The sequence below is a fragment of the Carcharodon carcharias genome, chromosome 15 (assembly GCF_017639515.1).
Source record: "Carcharodon carcharias isolate sCarCar2 chromosome 15, sCarCar2.pri, whole genome shotgun sequence".
Taxonomy (NCBI): Eukaryota; Metazoa; Chordata; class Chondrichthyes; order Lamniformes; family Lamnidae; genus Carcharodon; species Carcharodon carcharias.
The window spans coordinates 57,517,754-57,539,147 of NC_054481.1; the positions used below are offsets into that span (position 1 = coordinate 57,517,754).

The 21,394-nt window shown below is 40.7% G+C and overlaps 3 protein-coding genes across 10 annotated transcripts in view; 1 reads left to right on the forward strand and 2 right to left on the reverse strand.

Moving 5' to 3' along the window:
• Positions 1–5,410, forward strand: part of LOC121288054 (myosin phosphatase Rho-interacting protein-like) — a 235,057-nt gene extending 229,647 nt beyond the window's left edge. For both annotated transcript variants that reach the window (XM_041206333.1, XM_041206334.1), the window contains exon 23: positions 2,953–5,410. In XM_041206333.1, the coding sequence (XP_041062267.1) occupies positions 2,953–3,012 (60 nt within the window). In that variant the 3' untranslated portion in view covers positions 3,013–5,410. The remainder of the gene's footprint in view (positions 1–2,952) is intronic.
• Positions 5,411–7,824: 2,414 nt separating this feature from the next.
• On the reverse strand, positions 7,825–12,289 carry pld6 (phospholipase D family, member 6). The gene is made up of 2 exons (XM_041206335.1): positions 11,846–12,289; positions 7,825–10,450 (listed from the first exon to the last, which is right to left on the reverse strand). Exons 1-2 carry the CDS (start codon positions 12,249–12,251, stop codon positions 10,215–10,217), a joined length of 642 nt encoding a protein of 213 aa, XP_041062269.1. The 5' UTR covers positions 12,252–12,289; the 3' UTR covers positions 7,825–10,214.
• Positions 12,290–16,575: 4,286 nt separating this feature from the next.
• zgc:113333 (beta-N-acetylhexosaminidase) overlaps positions 16,576–21,394 on the reverse strand; it is a 34,274-nt gene continuing 29,455 nt past the window's right edge. For all 7 annotated transcript variants that reach the window (XM_041207293.1, XM_041207294.1, XM_041207291.1 and 4 more), the window contains one exon: positions 16,576–20,805. In XM_041207293.1, the coding sequence (XP_041063227.1) occupies positions 20,622–20,805 (184 nt within the window). In that variant the 3' untranslated portion in view covers positions 16,576–20,621. The remainder of the gene's footprint in view (positions 20,806–21,394) is intronic.

Sequence of the window (21,394 nt, forward strand, 5' to 3'; positions counted from 1 at the left end):
GCTCAGATTTCTTTGCAAAGCAATGGAATACTGTTATGTTTGAGATCTATTGGAGCTGCAGAGAGTTTTCCTCCTAAAATGACATCTGAATGCAATATTTGTTTCTTGTGAGAACATTTTGGAATGCTATCAGAGACAGAATGCTCTCTCTATAGAATGAGACTCGTGTCTTTGCGTGATATACAAAACATGACCTACAATTACAGTGAGGAATTGTTTGAGTAGTGAATGGAATCACTTGTATGTAAGAAATTGAATTGTTCTGTCCACTTACACAATGAAGTCAGCATACAGTTGTATCTGACATTGTGCGGTGCATGTTATACCACAGTCCCTTTCGCCCAGTAAGAATTTGTATGCCGAATGCTCATCCTTTATTAAATCAAAACTTATATCTGGCTGTTCGCAGCGTCTAGTGATAATTAGTTAGAAGTGTGAGCACGTGAAAACAATTGTGTGTGGAACATGGATCAGTTCAGCATGTGTGGTTCAACCAATGTTAAATATGGAGGGAGACTTACATTGTGTGGCTCCTACAGTGCGTTTTAAACACTGAAGCTGACATGTCATTCATGGTTCCTACATTAATTATTTAGCAGAGTGACTGACATCCATCATGCATGGCTCTGGCAGTAAGACTGGCTTGTTTCATGTGTGGCTTCTATGGTAATTTTTGAATGTCAGAGGCTGATGCACATTGTGTAATTTCGACATTAAGGAGTGATTTACTCCCTAAATTCTATTATTCACATATTACACCCAACTCTCACCCATCTTCTCTCCTGCATATATGTGATGAGGCAGACTGTGAGATCACCAGGCTCCATCTTCCTGATGGTCTCCTCACTGCAGTATCAGAGAGAGAGACATGAGGGTCAGCAATTGTGTCCTAAGGATCAATCTTGGCCAACTCATCACCTGCAGCTGCCTCTCAAGGCCCCTTTATGCATGTCAGAAAGTCCTGGCCACTACATGGATGCCCAATGTTTAGTACACATGATGGTTGACCATAACGCCACCCATCACTACCCCACACCATGTGACCGATTAGTGACAGCTTCAGCTACTCAACTGCATCCTGAACTCTCATCTCAGGCACAGGCATGGTCCTAACCTGCACTCCAAGGCTTTGTGGTTTGCTTGGACCATGAGGGTGACTTTTCAATGTCTACTTAAACATAGTACCAGGGATTAGGAGTTCACCCCTCTGTCATTGTTCCATGGCCACCTTTCCCAAGGAGATCCTCAAGCTTGCCAGTCGCCCAATGGTTCTGCAGCACCATAGCACTTTTGAAGTTTGCGCAAGAGGGGTTGAAAGTAGAGGAGCAATCATTAGCACTCTCAGGAATTAGTGCTGCTTGAGTGGGCACAGTTGCTTGACTAGCCTGACTCCAAGCATGTAAACTGAGTTCAAGCTAGATGGTCTCAGCTGCGGAAGAGTGCTCACCTTTGACATTTTTCCATTGGCCTTGCTGTTTTCCTCACCCCCACCCCACCCCCGGCATGTATTAGTGTACAATCTTCGGTCTATACGAATCCCCTCTGCACTGTTGCCCTAGCCTCAATGTTGTCTCCTCTCTGGCACTTGCCATTGTCCCAAGGTCTCCTTCTCTCTGGCACTGTTGCCCTAGCCCCAGCACCACAAGCCAGCCACAAAGAACCCGCTGTGGAGAATTGTTTGACTGCTCCGAATCTGCAGAGCTGCTTCCTTGCATCAGGATCCTTGTGAGCGCTGCACTAAGTTGTGTGCACTCACCTCCTAGTTCCCCTTGAAGTTCAGTCAGTTGTAAATCATGCCATTCTAAAATTACGCCAATGTGGGGTTTAAGTTTGACTTGGGGGGGATGGAGGGAGATTCCGGTGTGTGGTCACAATAATGATATGCAAATGTATTCACATTAAGTTTCCGATATCCGACAGCGGGAAATGCAACTTGCCACTGGGGGTGGGGACAATCACTGGGATTTACAGTGCCAGGAAACGCATCTAGGGTCGTCTTACGAGATTTTCCAATCGGGCACAATGAATCCCAACCATAGTTATTGTAATGGGGGGTTCAATTATCAAAATATAGACTAAGATAGGAATAGTGCAAAGGAACAAGAGGGGCGAGAGTTCCTGGAATGCGTTCAAGATAATTTTCTGCAGCAGTGTGTTTCCAGTCCATCAAGAGGGCAGGTTGGACCTGGTTCTGGGGAATGAGTTGGCCCAAGTGGATCAATTATCAGTGGGACAGCATTTTGGGGAAAGTGACCATTGTATCATAAGGTTTAGGTTAGCCATGGGAAAGGACAAGGAACAATCCGTTGCAGGGATAATTAATTGGGGGAAAGTCAAATTTGATGGGATGAAAATGCATCCAGCTCCAGTGAGTTGGAATCAAATGTTGGCAGAAAAGATGGTGGCTGAACAATGGGCCACCTTCAAAGGAACAGTATTGTAGGCAATATCAAAGTATATTCCCTTGAAGGGGAAAGGTAGGACAAATAAATCCTGAGTGCCCTTGATGACGAGAGTTAGAGCTGAAGATGAAAAGGAAGAAGTGCATGTATGACAGATGTCATGTAGAAAATACAACTAAGAATCAGGCTGAATACAGAAGCACCAGAGGGGAAGTGAAAAAACTAATAAGAAAAGCAAGGAGAGGGTGTTAGAGGCAGGTTTCATTGAGGTGTTCAAAAAGGAATTTAATTTCTATGTGAAAAGAAAGAACGTACAGTTTCACGGGGATAAGCCAGGGAAGTGGGACTAGGTAGATTGCTCTTTCAGTGAGCCAGTGCAGACTTGATGCGTTGTAAAAATTCTGTGATTCTACAATAGTTTAACCAGAATATTTAACTCATTGACTGCAATTCAGTTCATATTCTGGATAAAAGCAAGCATCATGTTTTTGTGGTGAAAAGGACGCCCAAAATAACCACATGAATAAATCATTTCCCTCTTCCTCTATAGAGCCTAAAAGAAGGTCTCACAGTGCAAGAACGGATGAAGCTCTTTGAACCCAAGGACTAGAAGATTGCTGCATTCAACATTCCTTTGGGCCATGGCTACTCTCTCTTCAATTAAATAGACTGCCTCACGTTAGCAATCATTAATCTTACAGGGAACAAACATCTGGTTCATCCTGACTTTGCACATTAACCCATAATGTGACATTTTATTAACAATCAGATTTGCAGTCCATGTCTTGAAGTTATGCTTGACCTGTGTTAAATACCAATGAATCCCTTGAGTAAAGTAACCAAAAATTGTTTTAATATCTGGGAATTCTTCTTCCCTGTTACTTTTAGGAAAAACATTTCTATCCTCTACATAAAATAAATCCGACTTTGCTGTCCATCACACCTGGGGATCGTTTATTGCCCAGACTCCGAACAAATGGGTATATGTCAGGTGCTGCAATAGTAGTGAGGCAAAAAGGAGGTTTCCTGGCTCACTGATCCTATTTTCCTGTTTGTTTCTGGAAAGGCATCCAGAAGAATGCCTTATACTGAACTCCTCCCAGATCAGAGCAATGAAGAGGCATGCAGCAAACACAGGACCCAGTAAATTGACAGTAGGCCAAGGATCAGTGCAAGATTCCTTTTTGCTACTGTTCTTAAATAGCTGGCTATTGCCACTGATGTAGACCTAAACAGGCATGGACAATCAACCCCAATAGGTTGGAAGGGTGGTAGTGGTTGGGAGGGAAGGGGGTGGATGCCAGTGGATGAGATGACAGGGAACACTGTCCAGCAGCATTACAATGGTTTAATGTGGGGTCAGGATGTGCAGTATATTTTAAATATTTACCTTGGTTGCTGCCTGCAGCAGTTCCTTTAAGGACAGTCTGTTAGAATGCTTGCACACCTGAATTTTCCTATTGCAGCTGCTTCAGGGTAAACTAATGTTGCAGAGGAGGCTTCAAGCAGGTGTTGAATCCTTTGCATATGTAAATAATGAGCCTATCTCCTGCCTCAGGTGTGGGTGTTGGTTGGTGCACATCCTGCTCATGCCTGCCATATTCAAGTCTTAAGTGGCTGTTTAGCACCCAAAAAATAGGTGCTGCTCAGTCAAATTTCTAGGCCCTAATGTCAAAACTTCACGTAAAACAGGAAGCAAATGTGGTAGCTTTAAACCCAAACCTAATTCTAGTGGGCAGAAAGGAAACAGGAATAGATGTTAACCTGAGTTGATCTTGGCCTTCCCTCTCCCAGTATCAGGCTGTGGTGATGGGAAGCCATCTTTGAGAAATAGTGAATTTGGCATGGAGAATGGGTGCTGCAGTAAGTTAAATGGTATCCTTTCACTTCTGCATCTTGTATATGGATCAAAGTTGAATTCACTCCATTACTGTTCACCTTCATAACAGCTGTTCATAAATGGTTACTAAATTGACAAGCTCACCAAGGAATAGAAATTCCTACTGTGCAGTAGGGTCCTTGAGGCACACGCTTGGGAAATGTGGAAGGAACTTAATTATGTCACAGCTATGCTTGAGCAAATTTTGCAGTTTCTAATCTGTGGTGTCCCTGATCTGAGAGTGCTTTGATGCTGTTAACGGGTACCTTAAATGGTCAATGTTCCATTCCCAAAGTGGAAAACCCAGTCTGAAGGGGACAAAAGTAATGCAACAAATTAGAGTCTTAACTTAAAGACCATTTCAAACAAACGAATTCATTTCCCTGTAATATGTAACAGTACAATGTGTACACAGCAATGGGATTCCCCCCATAATCATGCATGTCATTTATCACTAAAGTTTCATGTGATGGCTGATGAAATGGAGCTATTCCAGCATTTGATACATCCATGGTGCTAGAACTAATCTTAAATATATTTCAAACTGAAAGCAACAGTTCAGTTTATATACAGGATATAAAGAACACAAATAAAGAAAATACAGCACATGCAATGCTGTGCTTGCAGCACTGCTTGCCAAGACTACTTTCTGCCCATCTAGCCTCCTCTGATTTTTTAGTAAATGCAAAGTTCCTGAGGCTGTTGTTTGAAGGATCACATGCAGAAATGGAGATGAGAATTAATTGTCATGAGAGTGATGATGAACACAAACTCTGCATCACATTGTGCTACTGAACTCTGTATGTGTTTTCTGTGCAGCAGAACCTGAGTCAAGAACTGTTCCACCTTTTTTTTGCTAAGTACTTTCTACAAAAGGTCCTTGGATATCGAATTCGTGAATGAGTTCCATGTTTGTCCTCAGGTTCTGTTCTGTGAAGCAAAACTTTAGGTTTTTTTTAAAGTTTTAATTACAAAATATAACTTTACCTACAGTAGCTGCACAGAATTGTCAGTAATATTATGTTTAAAGAATGTTATTGAACTGATAACTTGTTTATTCGCTACTGAATTCTCTTTTTGTAACTTAACGCACTTAATTAAAGTTAGGGAAATGCAAGCTTGTACTGACCAACTGTTTCACATTGGTTCAATGTTTTAATGTGTTTGACTAGAACCCACCAGAATTGGCATCACTGCTAATCTCTTCTACTCTACAATGCCATCAACCTTTCTTCAGAGATAATTAGGCAATTTCCAATGATTAAATTTTTAAAAAATTAACTGCGAAGCATGAGCTGAAAAACATAATTTGTAGGAGTTGAAGAATTCAGCCCTTCACTCACTTCAGTCTTTTGTTTAGCCAGAAATTTATGCAGCACCTATTTGATGCACTGGTACAATCGTTTTGCCAACCTTCAAACATGTTTTGGGTGTTACATTATTTATAAAGCACTTCAGGACATAGAGGTCATGAAAGGTATAATATAAATGCAAACTGTCTCAGACACCTACTTTCCAGGCTGAAAATCCCAAGTTTTTCCAAGTTCAACTTTGCCACTAGAGATCAAACTTGCGGCTTTTCTTTGCGTTCTCTACAGTGCACAAAGATCTCCCTTGTTTCTTGATGTCATGAACATCCTTCTGTCTGTAAGACGATGGACATGCAGCAAATCACTTGTTTTGTGGTGATTAGAACTGAACTCAAGGTGTGAGCCAGAGGGCTAATCAATAATTGCTGCAATTTATATTCTGGGTTGTTACCAAATGGTCTTGCACAAAAATCTATACTCATAGCTGTCTAGTTTCCAAATACTGATTGAGTCATAGGAGTCGTTAGTTCTTTTTAACGTCAACTCAGGGATTCCCCAGGGTTCTGTCCTTTCTCCCAACTTGTTTAAAGAAAAATCAATGATCTCGACTCATTGTCCAAATTCATGATTTTGTTGACAACTGCACTACGTTGTGGTAATCTATTACAATGTAATGGCTGATTTACTACAACAACTTGCATTTATATAGTACCTTTAACATAGCAAAATGTCACAAAGTTGTTACACATCTTCACCACCTCCATGCCTTTTGACCCAGTGACAGTAAAGAAATGGTGGTATAGTTCTAAGTCAGGGTGGTGTGTAGCTTGGAAAGGAACTTGCAAGTGGTGATATTCCATGCATCTGCTGCCCTTGTCCTTCTAGGTGGTAGACATCACAGGTTTGTAAAGTGCTGTTGATGGAGCCTTGGTGAGATAGGCGATCCCTCATTCAACATCCAATTTCTCACCACATCACAAGCTTTGTAACTTATTACAATGGTTAATACTCCTCGGAACTTTAATTCATTCCAAGCTGTAAGTGCACCATTCTACAAGTTCTTCTCATTTTGAAATCCATACAGTGCAGTCTAGTTTCTCACCCTTTTCATATTTGGATTTCCTTTCCCCTTCCAATTTACAGGCTGTTAAAATGCAAACTTTTATCATCTAATCATGCCTTGATTTACCTGCTCTTTAATACAATCGAAGGCATTATGCAAGGTTGTGAGCCCTGAACTAAAAGTACACATTCATCTAGGCTTAAATCAAGTCCAGGTTCCATTGTAGCTACCATTTCTCAGCTACCATACAACGCATTAAAAATCAGCTACAGTTGGATGTTTTTGTAATAAACTTAGTGAATCGTCCCATCAGTGGGAGCTTACAAAAATACCCAATGAATTTTGATTTTGAAGTTGTTGCAGCAATGTGAAAGCTGGAGCTCATGACAAATTTTTTTACAGCAGTCAGCGACATACAATTTTTGGAACAGGAAAGATTTCAATGAATTCTAAATCAATCTTAAAACATTAATTTCAATATTTTTGCAAATGTTTTAGTTAACTAGTTTGCTCATCGTGGGATGTTAAAATATAAGCTTTTAAATTACAAGTTTTTTAAATTTATGCTCTTTAAATTTACAACTTTATTTAGGTGCCACCTGGCTCTTATTTGCATTGCAAATATATGGTTAATCGACCAGCTGGACTGCTGGTTTCAAAACAATAACCTATTTCTGCATTTCCCTTTCCACTTAATGTGCTACTGGCTCTTTTTCATAAGAACTTAAAAGCAATTTTGATAACAAATATTTGTCAATGTCAAATTAAAAAGGAGTAATAATCCTGGATTGGACCCACACAATTGCATCCATTTAATTCATTCCAAGCTGTAAGTGCACCATTCTACAAGTTCTTCTCATTTTGAAATCCATACAGTGCAGTCTAGTTTCTCACCCTTTTCATGTTTGGATTTCCTTTCCCCTTCCAATTTACAGGCTGTTAAAATGCAAACTTTTAGCAGTGCTAAACAGTGCTACCAAACTTCAGCACTGTTATGAGAGATTGGGAGTGGAAGTTGGACGCTTTCTCGCAGAGCAAGGAAATGATCCCAGTTCTTAAGATATGGATTTGCAGCTAGATAGCAATATTTAAAAGAACAGAGCCGAAGCAGTTGACTGGGAAAAATTTCAATTGTTGGGGATAAAAGTTATCAACGTTGATTCAGTGGTCACACTCCTGCCTTGGAGTTAGGGGGTTCAAGCTTTACTCCAGACTTGGATACATAATCTAGGCTGCTGATACTTGTGCAGTACTAAATATGTAGTGCACCAACAGAGATGTATTTCAGTTGAGACTTTAAACTGAGGTCCCAGCTTCCCTTTCAGATGGATGTATAAGACTCCCAAGAAAGTAGGGGAGTTCTTCCAAGATCTAGGCCAAAATTTAATCTGTTTTAGTGATGTTAGTTAAGGGCTATCTGGTAATTTATCTCACAGCTGTTGGAGAGACATTGCTGTGTGCAAACTGACTGTATGGTTTTCCCATAAGAGTAACTACATTTTTAAAAGTATTTCATTGGCTGCAAGGTGCTTTGGAACACTAATGTCCTGAAGTTGCTATATAAATGTATATTTTTACTTTCTTTCAATCCAATGTGTTTTAAAACAAATAATGATTTTTCCAAAATTGACCAATTCAGTATTTTATAAAGTTACTACATGCATGTTATGCTTCTTGTGCTTACTTTTAGGAACTGATACGCAATCCCCATCCACTCCTCTCCTTACTTGGCTATTGTGATCAACCAGTGCAGTGTGCTGATATTGACATGAGGAATGCTACTGAAATTTAAAGACTACAAAAGGCGGGTTATTGGTACAAGAGATATGATCCACCACTGTGTGGCAGTAGAAGAGTTCAGAGATATAGGGCAAAGGCAGACATGGACTTTAATTCTAAACAGTGTTTTGCCATTTAATTGATTTTCCTGTTTTAGTAATGGATCTAGAATTAACATTGAAACACATCAGTCATCTTTATTCTTTGACATGGTTGCAAAACAAAATGCCATATGCAAAAAAAAAAGTTCTGGACATACAGTTAATTAAATTTGAGAATTACAGCCTACAAAGCTGTAAAGCTACAAACCTCTTTAGGTAAAAGTCAAAGCTGGGAATGGAATACCTTCCATTTCTGTTTTCTACTGTCAACATCAAGGACTCATGTCAGCACAACAATCAGCTTCAGAATAAAACTCCCTCTACCCTACCCAAACAGCCACTTTAGTTCTAAACTCAGGACACAAATCCTGTTGTTGCATGGTGAACCCCTCCAATTCGTATTCATATTGCAAACAGCTAAAAAAAAATTAGCAACTTTTAAAACTAGAAGTTCAACAGCTACACATACTAGAAAGTTGACTTCCATTAAACATGATAGCTGCAAACTATTCTCTTGCTGCTGTCAAATCAACAGTAGTGTTAAAATCGAAGTGGAGTGAATAATTTGAGTTGTTTAAAGAATCCAATTCTTGCAAGGACATGAAAACTGAAATCAAGCAGAATCATTTCTACAAGGCATGAGGAGTGATTATTTTGCATGCTATTCCTCATCAATAAGAAGTTCCATCTGTACTGACCTCAGGTACAAACAAGTATCATTAATGCAAACTCAATGAAAACTCTAGCAAAACACTGTCGGACAATTTGACATTCAAACTATCATGCATGATTAAAATGCTACAGCAATCACGGAATGGATTGAAAGTGAAATACATGTGGCTACAAAACAACATTCATTCAGTGTTTCAAATTATCACAGTTCACAGTACAGCAAACCTCAATTCTCCAATTATAAATGCTTATAAAAGATGATTTCTCAAACAATTTGCCCACTGGTACAATAATTATTAATGGGGTCTTCCATAAACAATACACATTTGCAGGGGTTTCAGGATAATTGAAAGCTGGAAAGGATGTGGAGAGGGCGAAATCAAATGAATTCTGATTTACAAACTGAACTTTCCTTCGTGGCCTTGTCTCTCGCTATTTCTATAACCTTCTCGAGCCCCACAATTCAGAACTGTGTTCTTTTAACAATTACCTCTTGTGTATCCCCCACTCCTTTTGCCCAACCGTTGACAGCCATGCCTTCAGCTGTCCAGGCCCTAAGCTCTAGCATTTCCTTCTTAAACCTCTACATCTCTTTCATTCAAGTATCTCCTTAAAACCTACCTCTCTGACCAATTTTTTGTCACCCCTCATATCTCGTTTTTTCTGATTACATTTCTGTTAAGCATCTTGGGCTCTTTCATATGTTATAGGCACTATATAAATGGAAGCTGTTGTAAATATTTTAGAGTCCTTACACACTATTCACTATTTCAGTTTTTAAATTCATATGGCAACGTCTTAAAATATTCTATTTCTGAGAACATATGTTGTTCTGTCATCTTTTTCTCACAAATGTATGTGATTCATAGAAATACAGTTTCAAAGCCAAACGTATTTTATCCAATCGAAATTATGATACATTTTAAGTATTACTTGCCGCTGTCTCCAATAGTACTGCCAATGGACTACTGCAGAATCCATGCTTGCTCAAAACTAGTGGGGTTCTATTCATCTTTGAGGAGAAAAGCTGTACTTTGCTGGATCATATTCATTCCAAAGTCGTCCAAATTCTTCTACAAATGCCTTCACAATATCAGTGTTTTTAATTATAATTACATTTTCTTTATTTCCAAAAATACCCTGGGCACTCCAATTCAAAGATCCAGTCACAAGGGTCAATCCGTCAATTAGTGCGAATTTGTGGTGCATGTAGTTTGTATCCTGATCATGTCGGACTTCTATACCTGTCAACAAAGAGTGATTTTAGATCATCTTCACAGTTCAATTGTATCATCAAGGCCTCTCTGAAGGATAATGAAAGCCTTTGGGGTAGGTTATGCTAGTGTGTACTGACTTCACAAATATCATATTTGTTTTTGTTGAAGTACATCAGTTAACCTTACTCCACCTAAGTGGGGGACTGCAATTCATAGTGATAGAGTAGTCAGTTTCTCAGCAAAAAAAAAATGTACTGGTCCTAGCAGGACACCACATTTATGCAAAGGGCATATAGCACTGAAACAATTGCAAAACTGCTGGTTATACATTTATGCTCATGCCCACTTTGTAGTTGGAAGTTATGTCAGTAATACTGCAGAGCATAAAACTACAGCCAAATGAGCAGGTTTAGACAATTTGGCTCCTTGAGCCTTAACTCCACTTTTCTACCTGTCCCCATAACCTTTGACTCCCTTGTAGATCTAAGATCTGTCTAACAGCCTTGAATATATTCAACGACCCAACCTCCACAGCTCTCTGGGGTAGATAAGTCCCAAGATTAACAGCTCTCAAAAGGAATTCCTCCTCATCTCAGGTTTAACTAGCAGACACCTTTTATTGTCAAACTGTGCTTCCCCCTCACCAGTTCTAGATTCCCCACGAGAGAAAGATCCTCTCATCATCAAGCCCCCTCAGAATCTTGTATGTTTCATTAAGAACACTGTTGTATGTTCAGTAGGTCTCACAAAGATTCTGAGCCTTGTATGGTTGAACATTTAGTGTTTATTGATGACACGTAACTATGCACACATATACAGGGTATAGCCCAAGCTACCTCCATTCTTGCTTCTACACAGGTCTCTGTCCAGTCCACAACTGACCCTAGTCTCAGGTCATGTATCTCTTTAAATCACACTGTAGGCAGTACTGTTTCCCAGTCCCACATTAACCCATGCTTTGCCAGATATGCTTATACTACAAACACCTCTTATTCTTCTCAGTTAGCTATATGAGTAGAGTGTGATGCAGAATGAAGCCAATGGCATGGGTTTAATCCCTGTACCAGCTGTGGTAGTTCATAGAGGCCTGCCTTCCTCACCTTACCCCACATTTACAGAGTTGAGCCCCTCAAGATATATTTAACCAACAATCTCACTGTAATGGAGAGACGTCCAATGTAGACTGCCTAATTACCTTTCATTCTTCTGAACTCCAATGAGTATAGCTCCAACCTATACAACCTTTTCTTATTAGGCAACCCTTTCATCCCAGGAGTCAACTTAGTGAACCTTCCAAACGCCATCGGTGGGGGTGAGGGGTGAGGAGGGGCGGGTGCTGAGGCAGTCAAGCGAACTGTTGAATAGTCGGGTCTGGAGTTAACAGAGATGGATGAGGGTCGGTTGAAGACCTAATTCACTCACCAGCCCTCCTGAAGGTGCCGACCTGAGAGCCAGCCAGCGCCATGTAGTCGGAGTCGGTAATGACCCGGACCCGCACCCCACGGCCATGCACCGCCAGCACCGAGTTGCTCAGCTCCAGGCTGGAGATGGTGAACACGCAAACATCAAGCGAGTGTCGAGCACTGAGCAGCAAGCGGGCCAGGCAGCTCAGGGAGCTCTCCCGGTGCGACAGGCCGCAGTCGCAATGCCCGGGACTTGACAGCAATAGTGGCCGCACGCATGTCACCGGCGCCGGGAAGAAAAGCACCTGCGGCCGCCGCTCACGGAGCCGCTTTAGGTAACGGATCAGGTAGTAGAGTCCTTCGGCTGCTAGAGAGAGGCCCACCACCGCCAGGAGGCTCCGCCAAACCGACACAGCGAATATCATGGAGCCGCTTTCATCAAGAGACTGAACCACATGCCGCGCGCCAAATGCTCACAGGACGTCTGACGTAAACGCGTCAGCCCAGATGTTGAACGTCTTGACGTACACATGTTCAGTTCAAGATGATGGGCCTTGGGGAAGAAAGAGGTGAGAAATATGGGAGGAGCAGGTGAGAGTTTTCCCTCATTCAAAACTAGATAGAATATAATGTGGAGAAGTGTTAAGTTAACCACTTTAGTAGGAAAAGTAGAAAACATTTTTTATATATATTTGTTCAGGGGATGTGGGAGTTGCTGGGTAGGCCAGCATTTATTGCCTAACCTTAATTTTCCTTCAGAAGGTGGTGCTGAGCCATGTTCTGGAATCGCTGCAGTCCATGTGGTGTAGGGAGGGAGTTCCAGCTTTTTGACCCAACAACAGTGAGAGATGACAACATAGTTCCAAATCAGGATGGTGAGTGGCTTGGAAGGGAACTTTCAGGTGGTGGTGCTCCCATGCACCTGCTGCCCTTGTCCTTCTAAATGGTAGAGGTTGTGGGTTTGGAAGGTGCTGTCAAAGGAACTTGGGTGTGTTGCTGCAGTGCATCTTGTAGATGGTATACACTGCTGCCACTGCATTGGTGGTGGAGGGAGTGGATGTTTAAGGTGGTGGATGGGGTGTCAATCAAGCGGGCTGATTTGTCCTGGACAATGTAAAGCTTCTTGAGTGTTGTTGGAACTGCACTCATCCGGGCAAGTGGGGAGTATGTACATGATGGACAGCGTTAGGGAGTCAGGAAGTGAGTTCGCAGAATTCCCAGCCTCTGACCTACTATTAAAGTCGTAGTATGTATATGGCTTGACCAGTTCAGTTTCTGGTCAATGGTAACCCCCCAGGATGTTGTTGGGGGGAGATTCAACGATGGTAATGCCATTGAATGTCAAGGGAAGTTGGTTAGATTCTCTGTTGTTGGAGACAGTTATTGCCTGGCATTTGTGTGGCACAAATGTTACTTCCCACTTATCAGCCCAAGCCTGAATTTTGTCCAGGTGAGACTGGAAAATGTTGGTACTCTGAGGGATCTGGATGTCGTTGTGCACAAATCACAAAGTCAACTTGCGGGTTGTTATGGCATGACTGATGATAAATGCCAAGCTGCCCGAATCCCAAAGGGAAACTTTAAATGGCTGCCAAAACGGTTTTTTCAATTTGTATAGTATTAGGAGGTTCTGAAATCAGGAAATGATGTCCCCGACTAATTGTGATGTTTTTATAGTAAACTTTTATTTAAAGACTAGTGAAAAAATAAAACACAATTACACTTAACTACAAGAATGGCTTTACACAGTAAATAGTACTTTAAAACAGTTCTGCAAATCTTAACTTAACCACCCTCAGAGTTACACCTTTTTACAGCCTGCATATATCTCCTTTGAACTAAAACAACTCAATTCAAACTAGTCCATTATGGCTTTATGTAAATCTCTGATTGAAGTTTCTCTTGGTTCATTAACATATCAAAGCCACTTCTTACTGTTGATTTTAGACCCTTGCCGTCACTCTAGCTCATTTTTTTATTCATTCACGGGATGTGCACTTCACTGGCTGGGCCAGCATTTATTACCTATGTCTAATTGCCCTTGAGAAGGTGGTGGTGAGCTGCCTTCTTGAACCACTGCAGTCCATGTGATGTAGGTACACCCACAGTGCTGTTAGGAAGGGAGTTCCAGGATTTTGACCCAGTGACAGTGAAGGAATAGCAATATATTTCCAAGTCAGGGTGGTGAGTGACTTGGAGGGGAACTTGCAGGTGATATTCCCACCTGTCTGCTGCCCTTGTCCTTCTGGATGGTAGTGGTCATGGATTTGGAAGGTGATGTCGAAGCAGCATTGGTGAATTCCTGCAGTGCATCTTGTAGATGGTACACACTGCTGCTACTGTGCGTCAGTGATGCAAGTGAATGTTTGTGGATGTGATCACAAGACACAAAAAGCATCCTAAGCATAGTAGACAAGCAGGGGCAAAAGAGAGATAGAGAGGCACTGAAGACAATCACAATAACTGGAGTAAAAAATACTAGGAAAATGGGACTGAATGTTGCAAGTCCTCGGGACCTGACGGCCTGCATACTAGGGTCTTAAAGGAAGTGGCTGCAGAGATATTGGATGCATTAGTTGTAATCTTCCAAAATTCCCTAGTTTCTGGAAAGGTCCCGGCGGTACAGGGGGATCTGGGTATTCTTGTATATGAATTGCAAAAAGTTGGCACGTAGGTACAATTAGGAAGGCAAATAAAACGTTGGCCTTTCTTGCAAGGTGGACAGAGAATAATAGTAGGGAAGTCTTGCTACAACTGTACAGGCATTAGTGAGACCGCATTTGGAGTACTGTGTACAGTTTTGGTCTCCTTACTTAAGGAAGTATATTCTTGCATTGGAAGAAGTTTAGATAGTTCACTAAGCTGATTCCTGGGATGAAAGGGTTGTCTTACGGAGGAAAGGTTGAGCAGGTTCAGCCTATATTCATTGGAGTCTAGAAGAATGAGAGGTGATCTTATTGAAACATATAAGATTTTGAGGGGGCTCAACAGAGTTGATGCTGAAAGAATGTTTTCTGTCGTGAAGGAATCTAGAACTAGGGGGCACAGTTCAAAAATAAGGAGTCTCCCATTTATCGCTGATGAAGAGGAATTTCTTCTCTTGGAGGGTGGTTAATGTTTGGAATTCTCTTCCACAGAGAGCCATGGAGGCTAGGTCTTTGAATATATTCAAGGCTGTTAGACAGATTTTTGTTTGGTAAGGGAGTCAAGGGTTGTAGGGGACAGGCAGGATTGTGGAGTTAAGGCCACAATCAGATCAGCCATGATATTATTGATTGAAGGATTGGGTTCAATGCACTACTCCTGCTGCTATTTCTTATGATCTTATTTATGATCCTATGAAACATATAAAATTCTTAAGGAGCTTGACGGGGTAGATGCTGGGAGGATTTTTCCGCTGGCTGTAGAGTCTAGAATTGTGTGTCACAGTCTCAGAATAAGGGGTCAAGTGTTTTTAGGATTGAGATAAAAAATTTCTTCACTCAAAGGTTTGTGAATCCATAGAATTTTCTGTCCAAGATGGATGCTCAGCCATTGAGAATATATTCCAGACAAATGAGTGCATTTTGGGATACTAAAGGAAAATCAAGGAACATGGAGATTATGCAGGAAGGTGTAGCTGAGGTAGACTATCGAATGGTAGAACAGGCTTGAAGAGCTGACTAGCCTACCCTTGCTCTTGTTTATGCCCTTATTGTGCTTGTCACTAGCTAGGCCCACTTAGAGAGCCTTATTAAGGAAAAATTATCTTTGAAAAAAAGTTTTGTAATTTGAATTTTAAGGTAGCTTTGGCTGTTACTTTTTTCCACGTTACTGGGTTTTGATGTATATATCTACCATTTTGTCATTTCAGGTGTTTCCTTCACCCTATCCTCCTCCCCTTCTCCCACCCAATACTTTTCTTCATTAATCTTTGTTGCTCTTTGCATAATACAAAAAGGATATGAATTTAACACACAAGTGAAATGAAAGGGGTGTTTCTGAGGAGACAAGACACAAAGGTGCAACAATTGCTGCTCGGGGACCTACATCCGGATGTGTCAAAGGAATCTTTGTCTTTCTTGCCTCTGCTTTAGATAACAGGGTGCTGCAGAATTGTATTATCTGCTGCTGAATAATGTGTATTTAATGTGTATTTCCTCTTATAGAAATAAAAACATTACAACACAAAGCTTCATACCACAAATTGTTCCAGGCCACGCATGGTGGTATCTGCCACATCAATTAGGTTTCAGTGCAATTGCTTTAGAAGTGTACTTACTATCATTAAGCAGACACATAGCCAATTGTGCCTGATTGAAGTCCTGCAAACAGCACAAATGACCAATTTATCTGTTTGTGTTGTAATTAGAGGGTAAAAAATGTTGGCCAGGACACCAGCAGTTCCTCTTTGCACAGGACCTTGGGATTTTAATTTCTGCTTGAACAGAGGACTGTTTAACATTTCAGCTGAAAGATGGCATCTCCGAGAGTGTAGCATTCCCTCGGTTTTGCAGTCAACTGTAGGTTTAGATCAAATCCTGCAGTATGGCTTGAATTTACAACATTTTGACAGAGTCAGGAGTGCTGCCAACTGGGCCAAGATGACACCAAGTATCAACATGTTTACCTTTTCATAAAGTGAAAATTCATCTGGAATGAGCTAAATATTACACTGTAAATAGCCTGCTAGGTCAAAGAAAACCCAACAGCTATATATTTGGAGAATCTCAACTGAAGTAATCTTTTGAAGCTACTGCACAAATTCAGTTATTGTGAAACTATTTTATTGAGAACTCAAGTATTACAGCAAAAGGATTAAAATCACAACAGCATTACACGATATAGATTGTACACAGGTACATGAACAAATTATGCACTGAAAACACAGGATCACATTAGTATAGGCAAAAACGGTGGGTAACCCATGATACCATATTTTTAAAAATGGTAACGGTTCCATGCTGAGGTAAGGTGCAATGACATGCATTAGGAGATTGCCATAAAAAGCTAACCCTCCTGCCCAGTACCAGAAGTACTCACCACCAGACCGACCAATTTCAATATTCTACCCAGCAGACTAATCAACCTGTATCCACATTCAAAACAATTGCCTTTATCCCATGATTTGGGGCCTGTTGATGAACTTGCTTATTTGGTTTAAGTACTGAATAGTGTTTGAGTTCGTACCATTTAATATATTTGACTTTCAGCCTTTTTATTTCTGGAGGCTGCCGATTGTTACAAACACTGAAGTTTTATACAAATTAAACACACTGGTCAAAGCTACATATATTTGATGTTGAGAAAAAAAGACTTGTATTTATATAGCACCAGACACAATCTCAGAACATCCCAATGCACTTTACAGACAATTAAGTACTTATCAAAATGTAGTCACTGTCATAATGTTGGGAAACAGGGTAGCCAATACGAGCATAGCAAGGTCCCACAAACAGCAAGGTTGCTAATGACTGGATAAACCATTTTAGTAGTATTGATTGAAAGATAAATATTGACCAGAACACCAGAGAGAACTCCCTTGCTCTTCTTTGAAATAATGTAGTGTAATGTGTACTTTTACATCTAGAGGTGCAATGATACCTTAGTTTAACATCACTGCACTTGAGTGTTAGGCTAGATTTTGCATGCTCCGAAATGGATCTTGAATTCACAACCTCCCTACTATGGCAAGATTGCTAACACCAAACCATAGCTGACACCAGTTACGGTTAGTGACTCTAGTTACCTCCACCACCGAAGGCAGATGGTGGTAATGTTTTCGCCACTGTTAGTTAGTCTGTAAACAATGTATCTCAAAAACTAATGGATGAATTTCAATGAAACTTAGTACACAGGTTACGACCTGGACGAAGGAAGAATTGATTAGTTTTTGATGAAGATCCAGATCCTGGAAATTTTTTTTTTTAAAGAATCCATTAACATTGGGACATTGAGGAAATTGACTTTTTTAAGAATGTTATGAGTTGTTTTCTGTAGAATGGTTATGGATTGTCTCAGCTGCCGTGGTGGAATGTCACAGCTGTGAAAATGTGAGCAGAGCTTTCAGAGCAAGTTGTTGGATTGGGCTGAAGCCTCCTCAGTGAGATGGAAGCTCTTAATAAAAATATTTCTTTTTTCCAGCTTTGTAGTTACAGAGCTTCAACCAGGCAAGGAAACGCCTCAAGGAAGAACTGCACAATTGTAATAACATTGAGTAACATAGCATGGCGGACGTATGCAATCTGAATGCCCTCTTACTTGTATTGTTGGTGTGAGGAGCTGATCTGGATTGTGCTGTTAGAGGCAGGTGCCTACGTCAGCTTATGTTTAGATGAGAGATGTGAATTTTGACTGCACTATTAATGGGCTTTGGCTGTTGTGTCAGTGAGAGTGCAAAACGAAAGCCCAAACAGTTCCCCAAGGGAAATGAAGAAATTTGAAATATAGCCACCCAGAGTCATTCCTATGTGCTCACCAGTTGCTATGAGGTGCACAGGAATGGTCGTTATAGAATAATACTGCACTGAAGGAAGCCAGTCAATCCATCATCTATGTGCCAGTTCTTTGAAAGAGCTATCCAATTAGTCCCAGTCCCTGCCCTTTTCCCCCCCCCCACCCCCAGAACCCTGCAATTTTCTTCCCCTTCATGTATAAGTTCCACTCCTTCTCACTAAAATTCCATCCAGGTAGCAGCAACAAGCTTGTATATTAACTGGGATGAAGACATTCACTATTAATCCTTGACCAGATTATAAAGGAATGGAATTTGAAAAAAAGCTCTGTTCATCCCTTAGTTAATCGAGTATTAAAAGAAGACCAGGGTAAAATATAGCAGCTGCTGTGTTTGCATTCATTGGTGTTATTTCTTTATTCATTTTCTTCATTCACTTCATTTTCTCCCACTGTTAAAAAATGTAAGACTTGGCTAATTTGGAATTTCAGAAATAAACACTTGCAAATCCAAGCAGGCTCAAATGGATAGATCAGGCTAATCTAGAAATCCCACAGGGTTGAGCTGGGAGCCCAGCTAATCTGATCTGCACCATTTTCAGACTGGGCTGAGAGAAACTGAACTCTGGCAAGAATTGGGTATTATTCAGAAAGTAGGATTGACGTTCATTCCTCACATGTGCTCATGCAATGCAATAGTGCTCACGCACGTAGGCAATATCCAGCGTGCATTTTCACCCATCTCCTACAGCACATAAGGAGGCCATTTCGTCCACTGTATCTTTGCTGGTTTGTTTAAAAAGTTATCCAATTAGTCCCACTCCCCTGCTCTTTCCCCACAGCTCTACATTTTTTTCCTTTTCAAGTATTAATCCACTTCTTTTTTAAAAGTTATTATTGAATCTGCTTCTACCATCATTTCAGTGCAATCTAGATCATAACTACTTGCTTTGCTTAAAAAAATTCTTCTCATCTCACCTCTGATTCTTGTGTCTACTTGACAATAGAAACTTTCTGTTCTCTCCATCCCATTGTGACCTTTGCAGGACAAGAGCTTTTAAAAGCAAATTTAAAAGACATCTAATGTAACTGGAAACTGCAACTTTATAAGTTGGGTGGGTGGGGGTGCAGGGGGCAGGGTGTAGAATAACTGTAGAAGAGCAAAAGCAGCAAATGTGTCCACCAACAGCTTACCAAGTGCCATGGGTGTTCAGTGCAAATAACAAGATCAGTTCTACAAGGTCACTTGTGTAAATTGGAAGAAAAGAGTCCCTCTTGGAGCCTGGACTCTCCACCTCTTTGTTTTAATAGAGTCCTTTCATTTAAACATTTCTAAATTAAGAATCCTTTGTACAGTTCAGTCTTTGTATCTGTTCTTTTGCAAATGATTCCTCTCTGACATCAGCTACTGAGCAAAGTCCCAAGTCTTAAACATTCTAGGAAACAGCTCCTCAATTTATTTTCTTTTGTACTTTAGCTTCAGTTTAACCTCACATGGCATACCCTTCTTAGACCATATACATCATTCTTAATTATCTGGTATCAGATTAGTCAAGTAGTTATTTATTTATATTCAATTAGTTGTCAAATAGTGATTTACCCCAATAGAAAGCAGCAATTACAGAGAACACAGTAAATTCCCCTAGTTGACCAGAATATCAACATGGACAATCAATTGATTACAATCCACCACATCAGATGAAATGGGGAAAATGCCAGGTGAAAACGATACTTTAAAAAAAAATCTAAATCAAAGATCATCTCCAAGATTTTGGTAAATCCACTCCAAACCAATTAACCTATTACATAGTCCAAGTCCTTATTGCACTGCTCACGCATCCTCTAAATGGGTGTACAACAAGCATGTCTCTGCACAACAGAAATCACCTACTCATTAAGAGTTCGCTGTGCAAGATCCCGAAGAAGTGCCTTAGCTGGAGCGAGTTGCTTTGCTTCTGCAATTCCTCCAGGTGAAATCACCTGCCATGCTCGGCAGCAGTGGTTGGTCATGGTGGTACTCGGCAAGCCATGTAGAAAAACAGGATTCCAAGTGGAATTGGATAGGCCAAGAATGAGAGGCAGTGATAGAACTTCCTGCTGCTGTGAATGTTTAAGTTCTGGAGTGCAATCACGATAAGATCCAAAACTAATAAAGCAAGAAATCTCAGTCTCAGCAGCTCAGATTCTTTCCCCAAATTAAAATAATATGCTCTGAAGTAGGACCCAGTTCTTGTGCTTTGTTGGGTTTTGATCCTGGATCTCTAGTTGTTAATGTGTCATAACAGAAATAGGGTAGATGGATGGTTTCCAGTTATTCCACCAGTGGCTGTGCATTCCCAAATTTGTTGTTTCTTGCTGATTTTCTAGTTTTGTTTTGGTGCACCCATTAGTGCTATAATTTCCTTATAGTCCTTCACAAACTTTCTAATCGGGTCCATGTATGGGTTCACATTCACTTCCATCCATTCCTCCACAGTGTCGGAGAAGTACATCTTTTCCATCTGCATGCGGAAATTTCCCAAGTACTCTTCCCACTGCTTGTGAATTCTGAACACATTTTACAATTGCATTAACCATATTGCTCTATAAGCACAAGCAGTCAGATTGTAATGATGAATGCTGAATTAACAGACTGCATTAGCATACCCAGTACTGATGAACCCTCAAAGAATACAAAACGCACTGACACATAATGAGCCAATAACCCCTCCACCACCATGCATTTGTGCCACAAACTAGAATACACTGACAAACCCTGAGATAACATAAGACTGCACTAGCATAGAATCATTGAATGGTACAGCACAGAAGGAGACCATTTGGCCCCTTATGTCCTTCCTGGCTCTCTGCAACAGCAACTCAAATAGTCCCACTTTTTCCCTGTAACCCTGCAAATATTTTTATCTTCAGAAATTATCCAAATTCCCTTTTGAAATGCACAATTGAATATGCCTCCACCACACTCTCAGGGAGTGCATTTCAGATGCTATCCCCTCGCTGTGTAAAGAGGTTTTTCCTCACATTGCCCTTCCTTTTGCCAATCAGCTTAAATCGGTGTGCTCTGGTTCTTGATGTTTCCGCCAGCGGAGAGTTTCTCCCTATCCACTCTATCTAGACCCATCATCATTTTGAATAC